The sequence below is a fragment of the Podarcis tiliguerta genome (genome assembly GCF_965153285.1).
Source record: "Podarcis tiliguerta genome assembly, chromosome: 3".
In the NCBI taxonomy this organism is placed as follows: Eukaryota; Metazoa; Chordata; class Lepidosauria; order Squamata; family Lacertidae; genus Podarcis; species Podarcis tiliguerta.
The window spans coordinates 13,781,537-13,807,210 of record NC_139536.1 but is presented as its reverse complement, the minus strand read 5'-3'; the positions used below and the strand labels follow the sequence as shown (position 1 = coordinate 13,807,210).

General features: G+C 43.0%; 1 protein-coding gene across 48 annotated transcripts in view; it reads right to left on the bottom strand.

Moving 5' to 3' along the window:
• Positions 1-25,674, bottom strand: part of NRXN1 (neurexin 1) — a 977,330-nt gene that overhangs the window by 610,333 nt on the left and 341,323 nt on the right. For 24 of the 48 annotated variants that reach the window (XM_083432431.1, XM_083432434.1, XM_083432463.1 and 21 more), the window contains 2 exons: positions 17,128-17,429; positions 12,255-12,416 (listed from right to left, as the gene is read on the bottom strand). In XM_083432431.1, the coding sequence (XP_083288557.1) occupies positions 12,255-12,416; positions 17,128-17,429 (464 nt within the window). Of the gene's footprint in view, positions 1-12,254; positions 12,417-13,473; positions 13,519-17,127; positions 17,430-25,674 lie in introns of all 48 variants that reach the window. The other 24 variants (XM_083432438.1, XM_083432439.1, XM_083432444.1 and 21 more) reach the window with 2 other exon arrangements.

The window sequence follows — 25,674 nt, the reverse complement described above, 5'->3', positions numbered from 1 at the left end:
ATAATTAGTAGTAGTAACAGCAGCATTCCCGGCCTGTTTACTGGTTCTGTGCTCTGATTCTACAATCCAAATAAACGGATGCAATTTAGGCATCCTTCCCCTTAAACAGATGTCCTCACTTCCTGGATAAGGAACCACTGATATAAATCTAATCCTTGGAATGTGCATCTGATTGTGGGTGTGGTTTGTTGGCCCAGTGGCAGGAACACAAATGCACATCCTGGTCCATCACATTCTGGCACTGATAAGGATGCTTGCGCTGATAGAACATTTTTCTGTGTTATTTTTACTTTTTTAAGCATTTTATGTACAGCCCCCCCCCCATATACACGTGTGTGTGTGTGTTTCAAAATTTGGAGAAGTGAGAATTTTGAAGGATAGCTGTATTTCTGCTTGGGCATTGTTTCAAGCAGTGCTTTTTTCTGGGGGGAAGCAGGGGGATGCATACCCCTAAACATTTTGTGAATCTAAGTTTGACCTCATTGTGGGGCAGTATTTCAATATGAGTAGGATAATGAGAGTACCCCTAAACACACACACACACACACACACACGAAAAAGCACTGGTTTCAATTAATGTGAATTAGGCAGATTTGCAGCATGAGGCATTCTCCTTACACATTGCCCAAATTATACGTGCTAAACATTTTTTTAATAGTGAAATTTAAACTGTTGCAACCTGCCCTGACACCTTCTAGTGAAGGGTAGCTAATGAATTTAATAATAATATTTATAGTAGTAGTAATAATAATAATAATAATAATAATAATAATAATAATAATAATAATTTATTATTTGTACCCCGCCCATCTGGCTGGGTTTCCCCAGCCACTCTGGGCGGCTTCCATAGAAACAAAAGATACAGTAAAATATCACAGATTAAAAACTTCCCTGAACAGGGCTGCCTTAAGATGTCTTCTAAATGTCAGGTAGTTATTTATCGCTTTGACATCTGATGGGAGGGCGTTCCACAGGGCGGGCGCCACTACCGAGAAGGCCCTCTGCCTGGTTCCCTGTAGCTCTGTGTCATTTATCCAGGTGATTTATCCAGTTTAGACACAACTACAATTAATGTCCAATGCACTGATGTCTTTCCCCTCCCTCCACTAAAATCTGAAGCAATGCCCCTAGAATAGAAACTCGACAGTGCTACTTCTACATAGAAATTGTTGAACTGTTGTTCAACAGAATATCCAGAATTAGCTGGAGGGGGCACTATCTTCCTTGGTTTGCCTTAGCTATCTCCCAGACCTTTCCTAAACACTGGAGAATCATAAAGTCAGAACCTGAATAGAACACATAGTGATGGATCCAACTGCCCACCAAAAGAAGGACATTTTCTCTCTCAGCCCCTGCTGCCTGCCCCCTGACCCAACTCAGCCTGTGCAAGGAAGAAAAATAAGTAGTGGGCACCTTAATAATAATAATAATAATAATAATAATAATTTATTTATTTATACCCCGCCCATCTGGCTGAGTCTCCCCAGCCACTCTGGGCGGCTCCCAATCAAGTGTTAAAAACAGTACAGCGTTAAATATTAAAAACTTTCCTGAACAGGGCTGCCTTGAGATGTCTTTTAAAGATAGGATAGCTGCTTATTTCCTTCACATCTGAAAGGGCGAGGCCACTACCAAAAAGGCCCTCTGTCTGGTTCCCTGTAACCTCACTTCTCGCAATGAGGGAAACGCTAGAAGGCCCTCGGCGCTGGACCTCAGTGCCCGGGCTTAACGATGGGGATGGGGATGCTCCTTCAGGTATACTGGACCGAGGCCGTTTAGGGCTTTAAAGGTCAGCACCAGCACTTTGAATTGTGCTCGGAAACATACTGAGAGCCAATGCAGATCTTTCAGAACCGGTGTTATGTGGTCCCGGCAGCCACTCCCAGTCACCAGTCTAGCTGCCGCATTCTGGATTAATTGCAGTTTCCGGGTCACCTTCAAAGGTAGCCCCACGTGGAGCGTGTTGCAGTAGTCCATTACTAAAATAGCTCTAATTTTTTTTTTTTAATGAGTTAAGCTGTCCGTGGAAGGAGAAGTCAACCCCTCCACCCTTCCCTGGTGCATTAGTAGATCAAAAGTTAGTAGTGGTGCAATATTTCTTGTGCCGACCAGTGCAGAGGACTTTTGTTATTAGATGGGAAGCGGCTCCTGATTTCTAATATAATCTTCTCGGCCTTTTATTTCTCAGTTGGATGAGTGGGTAGGGGGAAGAAGACATGACAGCCATGACAGCATTGCCGAATTCTAGTATATTGATAAGGCTATATTTAGGCTTCAGAGAAGTGGTTGTGGAGAACCAGGAGGGAACGGGGCAGCAGCAAAGCTAAGCTGCTTGTATCTAATGCGGGAACACATCATTGAGGTTTTTCAAGTGGAACATTCAACAACTCTGTGTTTGTGTATGCTGCTGAGAAATTATATAGTCCTAGCAGCTAACAGGACAGGGAAGACTGAAGGCTGAATTAAAGTAGATTCACAGAGCAACACTGACTTTGCCCTGACTGATGCAAGAGAGCAGCAGCTGTGGGACCATAGGATTCTGCAGAACAGACCAGGAGGACTGTGGCCTATGGCAGAGGTTCTCAACCTTTCGGGATCCATAGCTCACTAGAGTGTTGAACTTGGACCTGGGATACCGGGGTTCAAATCTCCTCTCAGCCATGAACCTCACTGGGTGACTTCAAGCCAGTCACCTTCTCTTAAACTAACCAACCTCACAGGGCTGTTGTGACAATAAAACAGGGGGGAGGAGAACCATGTACAGCACTTTGAGCACCTTGAAAGCATAAGGTGGTATATAAATTTAACAAGATGGTTGGACAGTGTTCTCGAAGCTACTAACATGAGTTGACCAAGCTGTGGGAGGCAGTGGAAGACAGGAATGCCTGGCATGCTCTGGTCCATGGGGTCACGAAGAGTCGGACACGACTAAACAACAATAAAGAAATAAACGAACAAGAAACATGGGCAGGTAGCCAATGTAGCAGTAGCCAGTGTGGTGTAGTGGTTAAGAGCGGTAGACTCGTAATCTGGGGAACTGGGTTTGCGTCTCTGCTCTTCCACATGCAGCTGCTGGGTGAAATTTGCTGCCAAGGAGTGTGGTGGAGTCTCCTTCTTTGGAGGTCTTTAAGCAGAGGCTTGACAACCATATGTCAGGAGTGCTCTGATGGTGTTTCCTGCTTGGCAGGGGGTTGGACTCGATGGCCCTTGTGGTCTCTTCCAACTCTATGATTCTATGACCAACTACATTCTTTCTGCAGCACTTCTGTGGGGCTCAGGAACCCAGTTATGTCACCCCTTGCCTGCAGAGCTGGCAGCCCCTCACCCTTTTTCGAACACCCACCCTTCTGGAGTGTTCCCTCAGCCTCCTCTCTTCTCCTCTTTCCTTGCGAATGCTCTGGGCAGCCACAACTTCCGCCCCTGTCTCTGGGCTACTTCCCTGCCCCAAAGACATGCGCCCCTCCCACTGCCCCACCCCACAGCACCACTGATCATTATTCAAGGCACCCAAGGGTGAAAACCACAGGCCTATGGTATGAGTGGCCCAGATGAAACCAATTCCCTCTTCTGATCAGCAACTCTATGAGTACAGGGAGCAAGTAGACAGGACTCACTTTCCAGAGCTCTTGATTCAAGACATTTAACACCTGACACACCCTTAGGAAAACAATCTGAACAACAGTGAACAAAGTCCAAGCAGTTTTGAACAATGATATTTATCATGGGGGAGGGTGGCTGGGATCATCACACAAGCCTGCTGCACCCCAATACAGTCATAAAGAGAAAGGGACCCCTGACCATTAGGTCCAGTCGTGACCGACTCTGGGGTTGTGGTGCTCATCTCGCTTTATTGGCCGAGGGAGCCGGCGTACAGCTTCCGGGTCATGTGGCCAGCATGACTAAGCTGCTTCTGGTGAACCAGAGCAGCGCACAGAAACACCGTTTACCTTCCTGCCGGAGCGGTACCTATTTATCTACTTGCACTTTGACGTGCCTTCGAACTGCTAGGTTGGCAGGAGCAGGGACTGAGCAACAGGAGCTCACCCTGACGCGGGGATTCGAACTGCCGGTCTTCTGATTGGCAAGTCCTAGGCTCTGTGGTTTAACCCACAGTGGCACCCGCATCCCCCCTATACAGTCATACCTCGGGTTAAATGTCTTCAGGTTGAGCATTTTCAGGTTATGCTCCGCAGCGACCTGGAAGTAACGGAGTGCGTTACTTCTGAGTTTTGCCGCTCATGCATGCGCAGATGCTCAAAATGACGTCACACGCATGCGCAGAAGCAGCGAATCACGGCCCGCTCACGTGCAAATGCGCAGTCGTAGGTTGCATTCTACTCAGGATGCGAACAGGGCTCCGGAACAGATCCTATTCACATCCAGAGGTACCACTGTAGTGGATTTTTTTCAAAATAGCTCCATTATTATTCTCTAGATCTTCATGGGGAGGGCTCCCGATTCGTGCAGAGATCTCTGCACTGAGTGAAAAGTTTGTTTGACCTTTGGATGAGTCACTACGAGCAACGTCAGGTGGAAGCAGCTCTCTGGTCTATAACTCCCACAGCACTAAATCTTTAATCACCACACATCACAGAGCGGACCCAGCTAGGCAAAAAATGAATAATGCATCCCTGACTTTCTCAGATGCAAACACAGCAGACAAGTGGTGATCTTTAAAAATTTAAATTTCTAGTGATTGGAAATGAGAGCTCAAGTTGTGAAATAAAGTTGCTAAGTTCCAGAGTGGTGTTTTCCCCACTCTGGGGTCTCCCTCTGCCCCCCCCTCCCCACACATGAATCATACAAACTCTCTTATGTGGCTTTTAAAAGAAGCCATGGATGATTATCTGTCATTCCAGATGTGATGCTACTGGAAAATTGTCTCACTGGTCATTTCCCTCACCCCCCAAGATTTGACCCTTGTTAGCAAGGACAGGGATATCAAAATGAAATGATGTATTTTCATTTGGAAAGGTGGAAGGGAGAAAAACAAGGCTGGTCCAGGTGTTCGGAACAGTTCAAAAGAATCAGCAGAAGAGAACAGTGTTACAGAAGACAAAACTGTCACGATTTCTCAGATGAAAGCAAGCCAAACTCAGCATTCATTTAAAGCAAGAATTGGGGTGCAGAGATAGAAATAACCGTAGACTACAAGATTACATTTAGAAGATAAATAATTCTTTACGCCACAGTGGAAAAAACATCTGATAGAAATCGGTAAAGAAGGATAATCTTTCTACGGAATTTTAATGACATTCTATTGAGTTATAGCTCCCAGAGAGAGAATTTTTGATGCTGTTATAGGATTGAGGGGTAGCTTAGATGGCATCTTAGGGGCTGCCTCCTAGCCTGTGATTTTTTAAAAAAAATCTGTTAGATGTGATTCTGTATGAAAGGAGACTGTCAAGGCAGACAAACTAGTCTTTTGTCAAGTTAATGGTTCCAGCCATGTGTGTTAAGTGTTTCTTTGCAGGACTAAAGAGTATGGGTGACTAAGGCTCTAGGAAGGGGGGTTAAAAGGGAGCAAGTTTCTACCCCTCTCCTGAAGGGAGGTGATGCTACCAGTGAGTGTAAGAGCAGACCTGAGTCTTGTCATGACTTGCTCTTTGTGCTGAATGCAAAATTAACATACTTAGGCAGCTCGATACCTAAGGGTGAGGGGGCAACATTACCTGAAGTGTTAATGCTGTGAACCTTTCCACTTTATGCTCATCCTGTGTATATATATATGTGTGTGAATTATAATAATATATTACAAGGGTGTCAAAGTCTCCTGTACCCTTCATTTCAAGGAAAGCAAAACCGATGTATGTGTGCTGACCCTCCCCACACCCCAAAATTCCCCACCACTCAGAGACTGGGATGTGCATAACGATATGGTATTGTAGATGGCATAAGTATCTAGATGAAAACAACAACAACATTATTGCCCTCCATTCCTTTTTATCACTGTAGGAGTTACAGAGGAGGAGTGAGATGACAGTTGTCGTTACTTAGGTTCAGGATAAATATTTGTGAAAGGAAATCTTTCATCCCTATCTTTGATGGAAGGGAATGAAGAAGGTGAAACTAAATTCAGTAGGACTTCGGTTCTACAGGTTTCATCTTGCCAAAAGCCATTTTTATTATAATACAGTGGTGCCTCGCAAGACGAAAAGAATCCGTTCCGTGAGTCTCTTTGTCTAGCGGTTTTTTCGTCTTGCGAAGCAACCCTATTAGCGGATTAGCGGATTAGCGGATTAGCGCTATTAGCGGTTTAGCGGCTATTAGCGGCTATTAAAGGCTTAAGGGATTAGCGGATTAGCTGCTAAAAGGCTATTAGCAGCTTAGTGCCTTAGAAAATGGGGGTGGGGAGCGAAAAAAAAACCCCCAGGAATCGCAAGACATTTTCGTCTTGCGAAGCAAGCCCATAGAGAAATTCATCCTGCGAAGCACCTCCAAAATGGAAAACCCTTTCGTCTAGCGGGTTTTCCGTCTTGCGAGGCATTCGTCTTGCGGGGCACCACTGTATCGAAGAAAAGCTCACAGGGGAAACTGAATGCTATTTAGCTTCTGCAGCCTCTCGCTCCGTTTTTCACCCATGACCGCAGAGGTGCCTCAGTGAAAAACTGATCCAAAACTTAAGGAATCCTCTGCACATCCTTACATCATGCTATCTAATAGCCTATCTAATGCTGTAAGGACTAGAAGGAATCAATCCTAACTGAGGTATGGGAATACAAAGCAACGAGTTCCCTACCACATTTGCAGGCCTGTGGCACAGAACAGAAGCAGACCGATTTGTCCATCTCTGCTTATTTTGTACATTCCATCTTGTTGGCTTGTGGGACTCACAATTGAGACTGGAGCCCCTAAGATGGATGGGTGGTGTCTTGTAAGCCTCCTTCTAGCAATTCCTGCAGCCAAGCTGGTGCCAAATGCATTGCTCTGCTTTCCTTTGGGCCACATCAACACCTGTTGCTTGGACAGCCCAGGACCTTCATACACAATGCCCAGGCTTGCACTCTGGAGAGGTTTCTTTGGTGCTGCTAATGTAACAAAAGCAACATGGGAGGCAGCAGTTAGTGGTCTTTGCAGCCACAGTGAGTTCTGTGATTCTCCAGTTGTTTGGCCTCACCTCTGAGGCACACTCCATTGTCTTTGAAGACAGATGGATGCCAACTTCTTGATGTATGCTGCTTTCTTGGCAATGCAGCAGAAGGGCTACTCAAGGGAACCTGTAGTCAAGATTTGACCAATCTCTTTAACATAACAAGCTGCAGCCCAGTTCCACACAACCTGTGAGCTATCAAGCCAAACACAAGGCAGCAGCAAATGCAGCAGCCCATCAGAGGCTTGACAAAACCTACAATTTTTATGCTGAAAAAAACCAAATGACTTTTCAATCACTTGGAACAGCCTCAATACATGACTGGTGGGCTGAGCATCATAATTTCAGCATGTGTGTTATAGCTCAAACATCCTGCCTGAAATCTTATTTTCATCTATAATTTAAATCATGCATCCCAATTGAATTGAATTAAATACAGATTCAAAACCCACTGAAAAACTAAAGCGATTTGGAGGTTAAGCTTAGAGATCTATCAGTATAAATCCAAATAAGCAGACTATGAATCAGATGGTAAGCCTTTTTAATATATGTTGGTTTTCAGAACACTAAAGGTTCTGAATTTGTTTTGAAAAGCCACTTTTGCTACTTATTTAATTTTTTATTCTAATCTGCAGAGCTCTTTGCATTGTTTTTTGTATTCACTCTCACATAAACGTTGTGAGGTGAGCCACTATCATTCCCATTTTACTGATGTAAAACTGAGGTTTAGGGCAGGCAAGCCCAAACTCGGCCCTCCAGATGTTTTGGGACTACAATTCCCATCATCCCTGACCACTGGTCCTGTTAGCTAGAGATGATGGGAGTTGTAGTCCCAAAACATCTGGAGGGCCGAGTTTGGGGATACCTGGTTTAGGGGAAAGACTGCAAAAAAGAGTAATTGAGAACCTAGATCTAGCTTCAAGCCTAGCACTCTCTGGGTTGCATTCAGCAAAGTCACCCACTTCATGCAAGGACTTCTATTTCCACAATGGAACGGCCCCTACCTCTGCCTTCTATAGGGGTTTCCACCGCCCTCCAGAGCATATTTGGAGGGCTATGTTGGCATGCAGGGAGAGAAGAGGCAGGGGATGTTCAATTGTGCATGTGAAAGTCATTGCATAAACGGGTTGACTTTGTTGATTACAATCCAATCCATTCACCCAATCTTATGTTTAATTTACTCAATTTATCCCTCTTTCTCTGTTTCATAGGGCAATGAAATTTTATGCACAACTCCCTTTTTTATTTATTTACATGCTCCTCATCCAATTAAAAAAAACAACACATTTCATTTAATTTCAGATGTTATAAAACATTTGGCGATGTTTTTCACAAGATTTCCCCTCCCCATCAACTTTGGCTCAGATAACATATTTCCCTAAATTATTTGTCAACAATGCGTTTGTATCCTTGATTGTCCACAAAACCATTAACAATTGTAGGAATGCCAAACTTTCCCATAGGGCGCACTGACTCCCACCCTGCCCCATATGGAATATGGAAAAAAAAATGATTTCCTTCACTGGCAATAAAGTTTCACATGCATTTTGCTAAGGACAAAAATATATATTTTGAGATGCAACAGACGCTGTCAAATGCAATGAGTTTCTGCAGACACAACAACGCCTCTTTATTTCTTGTTAAGGCCCCATATTATTATTAAACAGAATGGGAATATGCCTGCAAGTTATCCTTGTGTTTGAAAATCCACTGTGGGAAGGATGAATAAACATAACTAGGTCTGATAGGGATGGGGAGGGAAATTTCTAAATTGGACCTAAATCAGCCCATATATATTCCCTTGCTGACTCAAAGAAAAGGTCCTTCTGGTACAGCTGCTTTTCTTTGGTAGTGGTGCTGAACCTAATATCTCTGAGCACTCCCCTCTTGACTGTCTCCAATTTCTGATATTCAGGTGGGTTTAACCTTAAAAAAATAATAATGATCCAAGCTGCATGATATCTTGTAGCACTGTTCTAAATGCTGATTCAAGCATTGCAGGGGCCATATTTTCCAAGTCCAATTGCTTACTCTCAACATTTGTGACCTGATGGCTAAATAAAGAGACACAGCAGTGGCTGGGTTGAACTAGGGTCCCTCTATTTAAGAATAAAAACCCATTTTTAAAGCCCGCAGAGGGAAAACACTATTGATCCTGGAATAAACCTGAGCCAGAACAAACTGCAGCCCTAGGGTGACCAAAACCCCTGGCCAGTACTGAGGCAGAACTAAGAGCTGAATGGGCCTTTCCAAATGTACATTTTCAGAAGAGTTAGCAATGTGCAAGTCAGGGTCGGGGCTCTGAGCTGGCTGCTAAAGAACAGGAGATCACGGCAACTGAGCTGACTTGTGTTCTCTCCTTCATGGGAGGTTTTCAAGCAGAGACTCAATGACCATCTGCCATGGATGCTTTAGTTGAGATTCCTTCATTGCAGAGGGTTGGATTACATGACTCTTGAGGTCCCTTCGAACTGTACAATTTCATGTTTCTATGACTTCTACTGAGGAGCCTCCTGCTTCCCACAGTCCAAAGGTGGAGGGCACCCACCACACATGGAATGAAGAAGGCGTGCCTTTCTTCAGATCAGATGTTTGGCTATTTAAGAATCTCAGGCACCCCACAAGGGGCTGAAGCCTAGAAGAAGTCCTGCATTGCAGGGGGTTGGAACAGATGATCATTTGGGTCCCTCCCAATTCTATAAATTTCAATTTTACGAAGTAGACAGCATCGTAAAAAGCAGAGACATCACCTTGCCAACAAAGGTCCGTATAGTTAAAGCTATGGTTTTCCCAATAGTGATGTATGAAAGTGAGAGCTGGACCATCAAGAAGGCTGATTGCCGAAGAATTGATGCTTTTGAATTATGGTGCTGGAGGAGACTCTTGAGAGTCCCATGGACTGCAAGAAGATCAAACCTCTCCATTCTGAAGGAAATCAGCCCTGAGTGCTCACTGGAAGGACAGATCCTGAAGCTGAGGCTCCAATACTTTGGCCACCTCATGAGAAGAGAAGACTCCCTGGAAAAGACCCTGATGTTGGGAAAGATGGAGGGCACAAGGAGAAGGGGACAACAGAGGACGAGATGGTTGGACACTGTTCTTGAAGCTACCAGCATGAGTTTGACCAAACTGCGGGAGGCAGTGGAAGAGAGGAGTGCCTGACATGCTCTGGTACATGAGGTCACGAAGAGTCGGACACAACTAAACGACTAAACAACAACAACAGTCTGGAGGCAGAGGTTTCAAACACCTCTCAATGTGCTCTCAACCTGCAGCTAGTTGTTCCCTTGGAACTATCCATGGTCCTGAACCTGACCTGCCTTGCTGATTTCTCCATAGGCTCCAGCACTTAGGCCAGCACTCAGTAGCAGGAATGATGCCTTTGAGCTGATTCAACACAGATCCAGGGATCTGATGTATACATGAATATTTTTGCATTTGCTTCGATGGGAGGGGCAGTTCCCTATGTACATGGCTTGTGAGCATGGAACTATGTGTTGGTGGTTAGGAGGAAAACCTGTCAGCGGGAAAGCTCTGTATACCCATTCGAGCTCTTGCACTTTTAAAGAATCGCTGGAATGGGATCGTTTAACAAACTTTATATACTACTTAATTGTAGTAAAACCTCTAAGTGACTTACAACAGATATTTAAATGATCAACGAGAACAGTGGAAAACCACTGAAAACATTTAAAGATAGCTAAACTGTTCAAAGAATTGATGCTTTGGAATTATGGTGCTGGAGGAGACTCTTGAGAGTCCCATGGACTGCAAGAAAATCAAACCTATCCATTCTGAAGGAAATCAGCCCTGAGTGCTCACTGGAAGGACAGATCCTGAAGCTGAGGCTCCAATACTTTGGCCACCTCATGAGAAGAGAAGACTCCCTGGAAAAGACCCTGATGTTGGGGAAAATGGAGGGCACAAGGAGAAGGGGACGACAGAGGACGAGATGGTTGGATAGTGTTCTCGAAGCTACCAGCATGAGTTTGACCAAACTGTGGGAGGCAGTGGAAGACAGAAGTGCCTGGCGTGCTTTGGTCCATGGGGTCACAAAAAGTCAGACACGACTAAACAACAACAAATGTTCGGTAAACGATATTAAAACACACCAACACCTATGTGTCTGGATAGGGTGGCCTAATCAAAAATGTTTTAAGCAGGCACTGCAGAGAGTACAGGGAAAGCACTGCCTGGCATCAATAGACAAGGAGTCCCAAACTGTAGGTTCTGTCACACTAAAATATCAATGATAATTATGTGCTACCTGTAACAGTGCCAATTCCAGAGATTAAAAAGCTGACTGAGCACATATGGGGGATAGGCAATTCCACATGTAAACTAGTCCCGAGCCATTAAGAGGTGGGATGGAACTCTGGGTATTCTAAGTTAAGCATTTCAATCCACCCAGTCCTAGAATCCGTCTAAAACAAAATAAAGTGGCAAATCTACATTGTGAATGCATCATTATTAAAATATAGCACTGTAGCAATCAAAAAGTTGACCTAAACACCATTTTTTTTCTGAATGACTACTCACTGAATACCTTGAGGCCTCCTGCCTGCATTCTCAAAAGGAGTAGCTCAGACACAGGCTGACCACCTCAAAGAGAATGAGGCCTTGGGGCCATCACACAATAAGAACGCCCTTCATTCCACGCATACAATTTTGCAAGACGGAAATCCCACAGAAATCCCAAAGAAGAGTAGATACGCAAGACAACAGCAATGACAAATCCTGATGTTGCATTCTTATAGTAGAGGTAGTAAAGAATATATCGTTTAGAGCAGGCATCCCCAACCTGCGACCCTCCAGATGTTTTGGCCTACAACTCCCATGATCCCTAGCTAACAGGACCAGTGGTCAGGGATGATGGGAATTGTAGTCCAAAACATCTGGAGGGCCGAAGGTTGGGGATGCCTGGTTTAGAGGCATTTTCAAGATGCAACACATTCAGTCGTACAGTAAATCAGTCTTTTGATTTTTCTTTAAGTTGGAATTTGTATTAAGGTAGTGGGCTCACACAACCATCTTTGCAATGGGGACTCAGGTGTCAGATTAAAGAAACAGTTACATAGACACACACAGGTAAATTGAGGTTATGAGGCTCTGGCCTTTGCCAATCTCATGATGGAATGTCATTTATGGCAGTGACGTTATTTACCTCTTTGAGACAGCCCATGAAGTTGTTACTGACTGGTGACCCAGGCAAGTCTGCTGTGCTAGGACTGCCTCCAACATAGAAAAAGTCATCGGAGCCCAACATGGTGTAGTCTTCTTGTGTGTAGCCCGTCGTGGTCAGAATTCCATCCACTGATATTGTCACCTAGATAACAAAGCACAGGGAAAGGACACGCTATACTCAGACCTACATACTGCTGTCCTTGGGATATGCCTGGTTTTTTATTGTCGTTTTTTTATATTTTTATTTGTTTTTATTATTGTTATTATTATTTTTTTGAGACCTAAGGCGGAGCCCATTTTCATGTCTGTTTGAGGTTTAGTCTTGGATTCTATCCCTAGGTGCTCTAACTAGTTAAAAGAGTTGTCTTATTATTGAGCTAGTGTCAGCAAGTCCCTATTCGCAACTCAAAAAGGTTGATTAGCAGACACAAAAATGGTGTTAGTAGAATGCTTCCCTAGGTTAGTTTAGCTGGTGTTACATATTAGTAAGTTCAGTAAAGTCTGTCATCGACTAATAAAAAGAACGTGCACCTTGAAAAAACAGAAAACAAAAGAAAAAGAGGCACAAGCAATATTGCCAGCAGCACCATCACTGTTTGCACCATATATACAGCAGCGACGTGTCCATGCAAGAGCCTAGAGTCCATGCCAAAGCAAGAGGGAGGGAAGAAGAGGGGTGAGGGGAACCCAGCAAAGAACGACCAAGTGGCAGCAGCACACTCTGATGTGCGCATGCAGGAAAGCGAGTATCAGAGAAGGAGAAGAAAGGAAGAGAAAGGAATGGAGAGAACCAAACGGCTTTGTTGATGAAGTAACAGTATGTAGATGTGTCACTTCCGTCATTCTCGTCCGTGCCCGCATGCCATGCATTATGAATGGTTAGAGCGCCAGCTAGGCTGGCGGCACGCTAGGCCAGCTTAATCCCTTGTTAGTTAACCACAGCTTTTGATGCAAAATGTTAAGGATGCCCCTCTACGTGTGAGTTCAAAAAAAGAGAGAGAGAGGAGAGAGAAAGAATTGGACAGGAACAGATAAAGTAAAAGAAAATAGGAGGTCAACAACAGATGAAGAGGAGGTTAAAAAAGTAAGCAGAAGAGTACCAACCGCAGTTCCTCTTTTGTTAATGATGTCTACAGTTAAAAGAAAGAAAGGAAACACACGGCAAACCCAAAATAAGAAACAATTAGAATGATATCTACCGAACAATGTAGTTTGTTTACCATAGCGTGTCCAATGCCTGAGTGCTTTGTGGAGAAGGGGGGAGAAAGGAAATTAAAAACTTGTGAACAGAATAACGATCGTTTACTTAAAAAATATGATGGTCACTACCAATGTTAGTACATTATTTTGGTTCAGGTAACGGTTAGTAGAATGAAACATTCCATGAATGACATGTTAGTTATTAAGCATGTTAGTAACACAGAAAAAAGGGCAAAATAATTTTACAAGGAAAAATAAAAAAGCAGACTAACAGATACGCCTCCACAGAGGTAACAGCAGTTGTCTTTTCCTGCAAATATATTTATATATAGAGATCGATATAGATATATATACTGTATAACTTATTTCAGCTCTCCACTGGACAGAAACAGACATAATGACCACATTCCTTTTGTCCTCTTCCAACTGAGTGTTTCTGACAGACATTCAAAATGACTCTTGGGGGGGTGGAATGCCTAAAGCTCATCAGCTGACCACTGCTTCTCCTGGCCCCCAAATCCCCCCCAAGCGAATCAGCAGGAATCCCCTAGTACTCAATTTTTTTTGACTCAGCACACAAGGACTTCTTTTCAACTCCAAAACTTCTTTCGGTCATATTGATGGACTTTAGGATCACAGTTTACTGCAATGAAACAAAGCAAATATCCTGACACATAACAATGAGTAGAATGGATTTCTGCAGCTAGCTCTCTGGTCATGCACCTGCCGGAACATGTCTAACTGGTACTTCTAGCTCCCACCCCATGTTGGTTGCTTTTTATATGTTGGTTTCTTTTAACAGTTTTGGATGAGCAAAGGCAAATCTAGAAAGTGGGCCATTTGCTGACTAATTTGATGTCCATTTCCGTCAAAATTAGCAGTGGTGTGTGCCCTCCCTATGCCAGATTTTGCGGCATAAATGAAATCATTCTGGTGATATATTGTTATTCACTGGCCCTGGTTCATTTAGCACCTTAAACCACAGTTTAAAATAAACTGTGGTGTTGCATGCTGCTCAAAAGTATCAGATTTGGTCCACCACTCCTGCCTTTGTGGTGCTGAGGAGGAAATGCTTCCAGTTTATTTTTCTTCAAATAAGACATGAGTAGTAAGCCAGGAACCTTGGATTCCATCTGTGGCTTGTTTAGAGAGAAACAAACCATGAATGTTAGTTCTTATGCAACGTAGGACCAGCCTAATACATTTTGGCACCTGAGGCAAACCACAAAACAGAACTCCCCTCCACGCTAGGGAAAAAGGGGTGAATGAAGATCTATAACATGAACCAGGAGGGCTATAAAGATCTACATTTGGATCCATTGGAGCCTGCCTCCCAAGGCAGCCGCCTCACCTTGCCACATGAATGGGCTGGCCCTGCTGTAATGTGAATCCTGTTTCTGCTTAGTTTCCTCTCCAGAGTAACAACAGCATGAGCAGGAGAGGATTGAAGTGCTTGGAATACCAAGCAGCAGACCATTTGCATTAAACCACAGCTTATTTTTTAACCACGGTTGAATGGAACTTGTGAACCAGGTCATTGTTATGATTATAGTTGTACAATATGTGAATGACTTTATCATTCTTAAGCTCATAGCACTTCAATCAAACCAGGGGAGAGGAAGCCTGAACGAGTTGTGGTTCCTCCTACCATATTTCTTTCCAGTTTAATGTCTGAAAATGGTTTTGCGTAAGTCATATACTGTTTCTGAAGCTGGAGCGTGTACATCTCAAGCCAACATCTTTTTACATCATTGTACTTCCTTTCCCACTGCTTTACCATCATGTTAAAAGCCACCCTAGTTAAGATCCCTTGTATATTGCCCTGTGACATCACTGTTGCCTCCTTTATGATAATTTTAATCCTTATGAAACTTCTGGCCACATGATTCTTCTGACAGCCTATTTAGCATATCACACAAGCATTGTCCAATCACTATGTGAGCAAAGGTCTTTACATAGGTCTATGAACATTATTGAAGTGGTAGTGACCATATTGAATGAGGTGCATATAAAGGGAAGTCTAATTAAGCCTAAAAAGGCAGTGATTTGCCTACAGGCACCCAAAAAGCTTCATGACAAAAATAGAGATACCAATATCTATAACCAAACCCTGTAGCATAGTTACTGTAGTATACCAACATCCAAAAGGATTATCAAATGGATACCAGGCATGTTTATATTCCAATCTCAGCCTTATAGATTCACTGGATGCCCTTTTAGCAACTCGCTATATTTAATCTGAAAATTTCCTTCAATAAAATAAGAGCAAAACATCCAGCCAGCTGCTTTGAAAGTGGATAAAGTAACGACAGGGTTGCCAAGAATTTCTGAGTCATAACTCAAGCTGAAGTTGTCTGGAAAGCAAGTCAGATATATTGTTTCAGAACAAACGCTCTAAGATGCAATCTTTTCGTTAAATTTCCATTGATTTCAGTGGATTTTTTTTACTCATTTATGTATTTAAAAGCATTTATAAACTGCTTAATGTTTTAGAAATCTTTTAAGTGGTGTACAATAACTTATTGCGTACCAATAACTTATGTGTACAGCTGCAATCGTAGGGCATAAAGCATTGATATACATTTTAAAATGCTGTTTATATGCAATTATCTTCTGTGTGAGACATATGCAGCATTTCTTGTGCATAAACCCATCAATATTGCACTACCAACCACACTCAGTAGGATATCACTACCTCCACATTCCCAACAAACGGTCACACTTTGTAGCTGCAAATTTAGTTCCACCACCCAAATGAGTGTGAAATCCATTTGGCTGGAGAAATCCCATGTAAAGGCCAATGCTTCTGCACCCATGAACAACCGGTGCATCACAATAAATGAGAATATAATAAATAGCATGACAGAAGAAGCTCCCAAAGATGAGTGAGGATTATCTGGATAATGGAAGAAGTCTGTAGAACTCATGAGCAGTTTGCAAGCTAGGTTCCTGGGAAGAGAACTGCACCTAGATACATGCCATAGGCCTCCCACCAAATGTAATGCCTGGTGTGCAATAAAACATGTATATCCTGGAGAACATTCCCATCGATTAGCTGGAAACAACCCTATTTTCATCAGACCCTAACACACAGCTGTGCAAGTGAGGTGATTAGTGTTAGATATTTGGATCTATTAAGTATTATGAATTGTCTATTATTTGTCTTATTATGCATTATAATTTATTTCCCACATAAACATTTCCGCTATGGTTTTATTGTATTAATTCATGGACCACAACAATTTTATCATAAGGAGTTATGTTTCGTCAACAGAAAGATATGTTGCCTGGTTAATTACAAATATGAAACAGTTCCCTTAAAAAGAGAGAGAGACTGAATTGGTCTCCCATTATAGCAATAATATTTCACACTTTAATCATCTCCTTTAAATGCATATGTGTATTTAATACACATATGTTTACACACATGCACAATTCTACAATTGTTGAAACAACCCTGGCCCGCAATGACTTTCTAGGTGTGCCTGTGCTCATGTGTGGTTTAATTGACCCATCTCTTGGTAACACGTTGAAATCTACATTTCAGAGGTCAGCTAAACACTCAATGGCATGTTGTATTAACTGCAAGATCACCAAACACTTAGCTGTGGCAAAAGCAAAGTCAGTTATTGCTGTATCCATTCTACTGTTACCTGACGCAGATTTCTGGTTACTTTGACATCATGCCAGGCATTGTCATTAAATTTCCCATTCACAGGTTCCACTAGCGCTTCAAAGGCCCCTGAGCCCAAATTAATAACCAAGGAGACCGCTCCGTTTTTCAGGGCAAGGTTGACATAATCGGCCGATTTTCCAGTGTGAAGCATCAGTCCATTCCTCTGAAGGGTTTTAAAGGACAGAGTTATTTCGTCACTGCTGCTCTGGATAGGATTCTGGGACAAGTCGTAGCAGAAATACTCTGACCCTTTGAACGTCGCGATGTATTCTTCTTTTCCTAAATAAGGAGAAAGATGGGGAGAGGGAGACAGAGACAGAGAGGAGAGGGGGGAAATAACTCTGAATCAGTGGATCTAAAATAAATACAATTCACACACACAAAAAACATATTTTGCTTTCCTAACATCAGCAAGAGGAAATTATTTTTACAAAAGAAACGTAATTTCCCTTTGCAAGAAATACAAAAGTTGCATTTTTACTCATGGCTTTATGTGCTATTATTTTGCAGAAAATTGTTGCATGGTGCACTCCAGCCCCAATGCATCAATGAGGACTAGTGTGTTATTCCTCTCCATTGCCAAAGTTTCTGAGAGCTGCTAGCCTGCATCAAACCATGATAGTGGCCCACAGTATTCCCTCAAACGCAGCACATTTTTACTTTGAAAAAAAATTGCCAATTTGAATTTCCATATTTCATATTTTGATGTGGGTTATTTTTGAATCGAACATCTTGGGTGTGACATTTTATTATGTCATATTTCAGGTCATTTCAACATGTTGGCATCTCTTGGTCATATTTTATTTTGGCTGGGTCTAACGGGGGGGGGGGGGGACGATAAACTGGAAGACTGCCATCAAATATTGTCAAATTTTAACAGTCATTGCATGTCAACTAACAGATATTATTACCCAGTCCAAAACACAATTGCATAGTAACTGTCACTAAAAAAATATAACTGTGTACATGAACCACTCCCAGGTAAAACAACAGCAATGGTTGGACAAATCAGTGCTTTCCGTTTATTGATGGCAGGGTCTTTGTATCAGTGTAAATTGGACCCCACGGAAGACAGCTTTAAGCCTGAGCCTCAGTATTTTCAGAAGCTCCTTCATGGCAGCACAAACGTTTACCATCTGCTAGAGGATTAGGGCAGCTGTAGCCTGTAACATTGAGAGGGATTTCAGCTGACATCCATACCAGATTAAGGGCTCCCTGGACCAGCGTTAAATGTAGTGGAGGGATGCAGCAGATGTGGTGATGTGCAGCCATTGAAAAACAAGGCGTCCTATAAAAGGAGCTCACTCTCTTTTACAATATGCAAAACGGGGTTGTATATCCTCAAAACGCGGAGTCGCTAAGAAGTATATTAATAATGATTGCTGTTAACGTCTTTGTCAAAGTACCTGGTGGTTTACAATGACAGGCAAAAAACACAGACTTGTCCACCAAGTAGTTTACAGTTTACAATCTGAATTAGTTTATAATCTACACAAAAGAGATCTGAAGATGGGTTAAAGTAGAAAGAAGGGAGTGGGAAAGTCCAAACTGAATGGGATGTGACACTAAAGGAAACAATGGTCCTTTCTTTCAATGCGTTCCCTAACAACAACAACAACAATAATAATAATAATAATAATAATAATAAATTCTTTCCATTAAACCTGCTGATAGCCTGGGTGGCTGGGTTAAAAACTGATTGCAAAATGTGTATCCCCATAACTAAAAGCAGCTGTGGGTGGTCAAGAAATAATTTCAACAGTGGGAGTGTCTTGGAAGGATGGTTAACCTCTCCACACTCAGTGCAAGGGGAATGCCCATTTCTGCATGTGGCTGCTTTTAATTTTGGAATGGGATGATGGGAGGTCTGACCATGGATTCCCAGTCTTTTCTAGATCGGCTCTCAATTTGAACATTGGGAGCGGGTCCCAGAGGGCCTGATAGGAATGATGAGGCAAGGGAAGGAAACAAGAGAAGGCAGGGTGGGATAGAAGAGGCAAGGGTGATATGGGATGAATGTGAGACACTTTGTTTTGGTTGCAGAGGACTATAGTTGGGTGACATCCGGACTATTGCAACAGTCCCGGTGAACGCACACAAAATCACACTTCTCAATTGATAGCCCGAAACGTGTACAAACTGCCATAGCGTGAAGACTCTGCCAACTGCCCGCCCAAGAAACATAGGAGCATGAGAGTCTGCCTTATACTTAGGCAAACCACTGGTTCATCTAGCTCAATATTGTCCACACCAGGAATGGGGAACCTCAGGCCTAAAAGTCCAAGCCCTTGGGACTCCCCCCAGGACACAGCCCTTCCCATGCCACACCTCTTACTGACCATATTTCCCCACCCCTCTGTGTAATGTTTGGCCGTTTTTGCCTGCCTGGGATGTATATTTGAACTGTGATAATGTCTCTTACTTGCCTGGACGTGTGCATAGAAACCTCTGGGTTTGTGCATGGCTGCAATGGAGCCTACTGCACAAAGACAAGAGTGACTTCTCTTGCTCCACTCACTTTTTGCCCACCACTGGTATATGGCCCTTGGAAGGTTTCCTATGAGAGAATGTGGCTCTTGGGATGAAAATTGTTCCCCACCCCTGGTCTACATGGATTGGGAGTGAATCTCCAGACAGTGTTCCATTATGTAAATGAACACCTCCAGAATGACCATAGAATCATAGAGTTGGAAGAGACCACAAGGGTCATCGAGTCCAACCCCCTGCCAAGCAGGAAACACCATCAGAGCACTCCTGACATATGGTTGTCAAGCCTCTGCTTAAAGACCTCCAAAGAAGGAGACTCCACCACACTCCTTGCAGCAAATTCCACTGTCAAACAGCTCTTACTTAAAGCCCAAAGCTTAAAGTTTAACCATCCAAACCAGATCCAATAGTGCCAAAGACTGCAGTTTTTCAGTACAGTGGTACCTCTGGTTAAGAGATTAATTCGTTCTGGAGGTCCGTTCTTAACCTGAAACTGTTCTTAACCTGAGGTACCACTTTAGCTAATGGGGCCTCCCACTGCTGCCGGCACACAATTTCTGTTCTCATCCTGAGGTAAAGTTCTTAACCCAAGGTACTATTTCTGGGTTAGCGGAGTCTGTAACCTAAAGTGTCTGTAACCTGAAGCGTCTGTAACCTGAGGAACCACTGTACTTCACTCTCCGTACTTCAAAAATATTGGAGACAATATGAGCTGCACATAAGCAATTGTCAAGAACTTTCATTCTTTGTCAAGCTCTTGAACATCAGAAATATTTCTAACGACAATTGATTGGTTTCTTATTTCCAACTTTTGCTGCCTCCACAATGTTTCTCTCTCTCTCTAGCCTCGACTTTCAGATTTTTGTTTGTTGCTTAACAGCCCTTTCGTAACAGGCAGTTATGCACGACAAATACTGCCAGTGTTTATGTGTCCTGACCACATTCTGTAATAGCTTTATGTGAAAGACCACAAATCACAGTCTTGGATGCAGATACTGAAACCCTGGCAGAAAAGTGGAGAACAATTCCTAGAATACAATCCATAATAAAATTTGCAACAAGATGAACTGAGGAAAACAAGAAACTTGGCATCAAGTTGTGTGGAAATGGTTGATCCCAACAAATGATTAAGTGAGAAAACTCATGATATTTTTTAAAGGTATCAAACGTCCTCAACCGGTGTATACAGATTCTATAGGAGACAAGATGAATCTGGGGCACATGTGTAGAAACTTCTGGATGTAATTGTCAGGGGTCCCTTTGCCCTTTACTTTTATGGACACATAATGTGCATAGCTGTCAACCTTCCCTTTTTTTGTGGAAAATTCCCTTATTCCAGTGCCGTTTCCCGCTGCTTCCTGCTGCTATCCCGGATTGTTAGATATCCCGTAGACTGTCCCCGGGATAGGTGAGGCTGCTGATCCCTTATTTTCAAATCTGAAAGTTGACAGCTATGATAATGTGTAGTTTGGCCCACTCCAGCCAGCATAAATTGGGAATTCTAACTGAAATGGGGTGCTGTGTCTGTCAGTCAGAGGCAGAAGTAGCCTTACAGGGGATAGCATGTCTGATATTTTGCAGGCATACACACATCCCAATTCATTGTGCAGTGTCAAATATAGAAAGGGCTACCAATGCACCCTCTCTCTCTCTCTCCAATGTCGAATCACCTTGGGGCAATTTTTCAGGTACTCTCCTCACATGACAGAGTATGGCTGCCACAGGTCTAGGGGCATGTGCAAGAGTGACTCCCATGTAGCTACCAGTTCATGTTTCAATCTGTGAGTGAAGTTGTGCTAGCTATTGTGAAGGGCGTCAGAAAGGATCCAAATGTTGTAAACAAATACAGAGCGGTGGGGATCTTGGAAACTATTCAAGAAGCTGAACACCTTTTGTGCCTCCTGTCAGGCCCTTCTGCAAAGAACCAAGGTGAATTCTTTTGACCCCCCTCCCCCCCAAGGCAATTTCCTTGAGGAAGGACACAAAAAGCCAAACCAGCAATTCTGCACCCCTTTGCTGCAGGAGAAAAGCCAGCTAGCATTGTCATCGGAAAGATCAAATCAGTATCACCGGTACTGACAAATATCTCTTTAATAGATGTCTCAGTGGAGGTCTATCAGTAAGTCCCAGCAAGGCAATCTCTGGATTCTTATTCTCTGGCCATTAGTTTCTCCTTCAATCAATAACCCAGTGGATTATGCACTCAACAGGATATGTTTCTGGTGCTTCCTAACAGATTTCCATTTACTCTAAGAGCCAGAAACAAGGTTTTCATATACTACCATGCCAAGGTATCTTAGAAATAACAGCCACACATTTCTTTGCCCTTAGCAATGCTCTGTAACAGATGGCTTGTGCAGCAAATTTGGCTCACCTTGCTTTTTACACTGGACTCTTTCCCTTTCCCTACTGATGGTTCCATTGACATTAGTCCTGCAATGTGCAGCCTTATCCAAAGAGTGACTTGGGAGCATTGTCAGCAGGGTCAGAATCATAGAATTGTCAAGCTGGAAGGAACCCTGAGGTCCATCTAGTCCAACCCCCTGCAATGCAGGAATATGCAGCTGTCCCATACGGGGATCACACCTGCAACCATGGTGTTATCAGCACCATGCTGCACCCAACTGAGCTATCCAGCCTTGCACCCTGCTTATTTTCCTTCCTTTAAGAAAACAAAAACATAAACTTTGCTTGTAGGGCAGCTGGACACACTGCGTAACCGCATTGTTGGAGATAGCAAGTCTTCTTATAGTGCTCACTGCTTTTTCAAACCTTATTGTTAGTTGTTGTACGTCAATTTTTAATCCTGCATTTTGATTTGATTTTATCTGCTATGCTGCTTTGGTTTTTTTAATTGATACCTTATATAAGCAAGCCTGTAATTGTGATCCATCTTATTAGTAAGTATAAATACTTTAAAATTACTTATGTCTTATGTTCAGAATTATGTATATGTTCTAAATCATGCTCTGTCCATGTATAAAATGAATTATGTGTTTGATAAGTGTTAGGTTTTATTTTATTTCTTTTCAAAAAATCTCATGTAAGTTGTTTTTCATGTCTATTTTTAATTGGTACTTTTAATAAGACTGTCTACTGCAAATCACATGGAGGTCTTTTGGTCTAGTTAGTGGCATATAAATTTAGGTAAACAAACAAAAAATATGTCCCAAGGTGATGTACAAAATCTAATAAAAACAGCTAGAAAAATGAAATAGCCTCGGGTGATTTATCATGGCTCATTTTGCTTTTAATATGCAAAAGCAGTAAAATGATGCAACATTCATTAATGCATCTTCTGTACACATAAGTACTTGCCATGGCCTGGCGAGAGTTGTAGGTGTTTGCTGTGACTTGATGCATTGCTGGCAGAAATCTACCACTCAACTGATCAGGGAAGGGCAGTAAGCCAACTCACACACTTTATGCCAGAACTGGCCAGTTCAGAGCCCAACTGCTGACTGAGGTCATAATTAAGAGTTTAACCACATCAGAGTTTCCAGAAACTCTGGTTTGTTTTTTTTTTAAAAAACTATGCAATACTTTCCCCTTCCACAAATGAGCTGCTCAAATAAGGTTACAAATATAGAAGCGAACATAAAAGCAACAATGATCCGACCATTAGCACCAACCAATTGCAAAGCTGAAAAACAGCAGTGAAAAACAACAGCCGAGAATCCAAAGAACAGCACTCAGAATCTGTTCCCTTCATTGACCAGCATAGAGATGTCTGCTAGTGATCAGATGATATAGGGAGAAACGATTGCTTAATCCAAATGATATTGGATTGAGAAACAACACACACCAGTAATCTCCCAGCTGTGTATTTAAAATAGTCATTTCAATTCACATCTTGAATTAAGACAGTTGTTAAACGAGCAATTGTGGGCCAGACTTAAGCTTCACTCATCAAGCAAAACAACCCCCCTGTGTTTCTTACAATGAATAAAACCTTCCTTTCCTTCTCTCTCTTTTTTCTTCCCTTCATTTACTACCACCGCTGGGGTGGCAACTGAAGGGGATGCTTGAATCATTTGCATGGCTGACCTCTCACTAGGTCACTATGAAGGAGGGCAGAACAACTTGCAGCTGCCCTGATGCACACGTATTACATGTGTAACCTTTGATCCACAGGTGCCATCTTCGGGACCCCCATTCCTCAGTGCAGAGCCAAACCAAGGTTCTTGTTTGAGACAGGTAAAGCAAACATCAATACCAGGAAGATTTCTAACATCAATACCAGGGAAGATTCTGGAGCAGATCATTAAGCAAACAATCTGTGAGCACCTAGAAAGGAATGCTGTGATCACCAATAGTCAGCATGGATTTCTGAAAAATAAGTCATGTCAGACTAACCTGATCTCATTTTTTGACAGAATTACAAGCCTGGTAGATGAAGGGAACGCAGTGGATGTAGTCTACCTTGATTTCAGCAAGGCATTTGACAAGGTGCCCCATGATATTCTTGTAAAGAAGCTGGTAAAATGCGGTCTTGACTATGCTACCACTCAGTGGATTTGTAACTGGCTGACTGACCGGACCCAAAGGGTGCTCATCAATGGTTCCTCTTCATCCTGGAGAAGAGTGACTAGTGGGGTGCCTCAGGGTTCTGTCTTGGGCCCGGTCTTATTCAACATCTTTATGAACGACTTGGATGATGGACTCAAGGGCATCCTGATCAAATTTGCAGATGACACCAAACTGGGAGGGGTGGCTAACACCCCAGAAGACAGGATCACACTTCAAAACGACCTTGACAGATTAGAGAACTGGGCCAAAACAAACAAGATGAATTTTAACAGGGATAAATGTAAAGTATTGCACTTGGGCAAAAAAAATGAGAGGCACAAATACAAGATGGGTGACACCTGGCTTGAGAGCAGTACATGTGAAAAGGATCTAGGAGTCTTGGTTGACCACAAACTTAACATGAGCCAACAGTGTGACGCGGCAGCTAAAAAAGCCAATGCAATTCTGGGCTGCATCAATAGGAGTATAGCATCTAGATCAAGGGAAGTTATAGTGCCACTGTATTCTGCTCTGGTCAGACCTCACCTGGAGTACTGTGTCCAGTTCTGGGCACCACAGTTCAAGAAGGACACTGACAAACTAGAACGTGTCCAGAGGAGGGCAACCAAAATGGTCAAAGGCCTGGAAACAATGCCTTATGAGGATCGGCTAAGGGAGCTGGGCATGTTTAGCCTGGAGAAGAGGAGGTTAAGGGGTGATATGATAGCCATGTTCAAATATATAAAAGGATGTCACATAGAGGAGGGAGAAAGGTTGTTTTCTGCTGCTCCAGAGAAGCGGACACGGAGCAATGGATACAAACTACAAGAAAGAAGATTCCACCTAAACATTAGGAAGAACTTCCTGACAGTAAGAGCTGTTCGACAGTGGAATTTGCTGCCAAGGAGTGTGGTGGAGTCTCCTTCTTTGGAGGTCTTTAAGCAGAGGCTTGACAACCATATGTCAGGAGTGCTCTGATGGTGTTTCCTGCTTGGCAGGGGGTTGGACTCGATGACCCTTGTGGTCTCTTCCAACTCTATGATTCTATGATTCAAAGCAAGTCAATTGTCTTGCCAGATATGCCAGTCTGAGAAGGTTTGGGAGACAGGGCAGGAACTGGGCACTAGTGGAAGAGGAAGAAAGCATTGACATAACATTTAAGCACTGGAGCAGCCAGGCCATGGTGAATTCCTTTAGAGGTGGCTAAACTATGCCAGTTGTTTTTGTGCATGGAGTTTTCTTGGCAGGGATACTGGAGTGGCTTGCTGGTTCCTGCTCCAGGTGGATCATGTTTAGTCAAAACTCTCCACTATGACCTGTCCATCTTGGGTGGTTCTGCACGGCATAGCTCATAGCTTCTCTGAGTTATTCAGCCCCCTTCGCCATGAAAAGACAGTGATCCATGAAGGATCCAATACTTTGGCCACCTCATGAGAAGAGACGACTCCCTGGAAAAGACCCTGATGTTGGGAAAGATTGAGGGCACAAGGAGAAGGGGACGACAGAGGACGAGATGGTTGGACAGTGT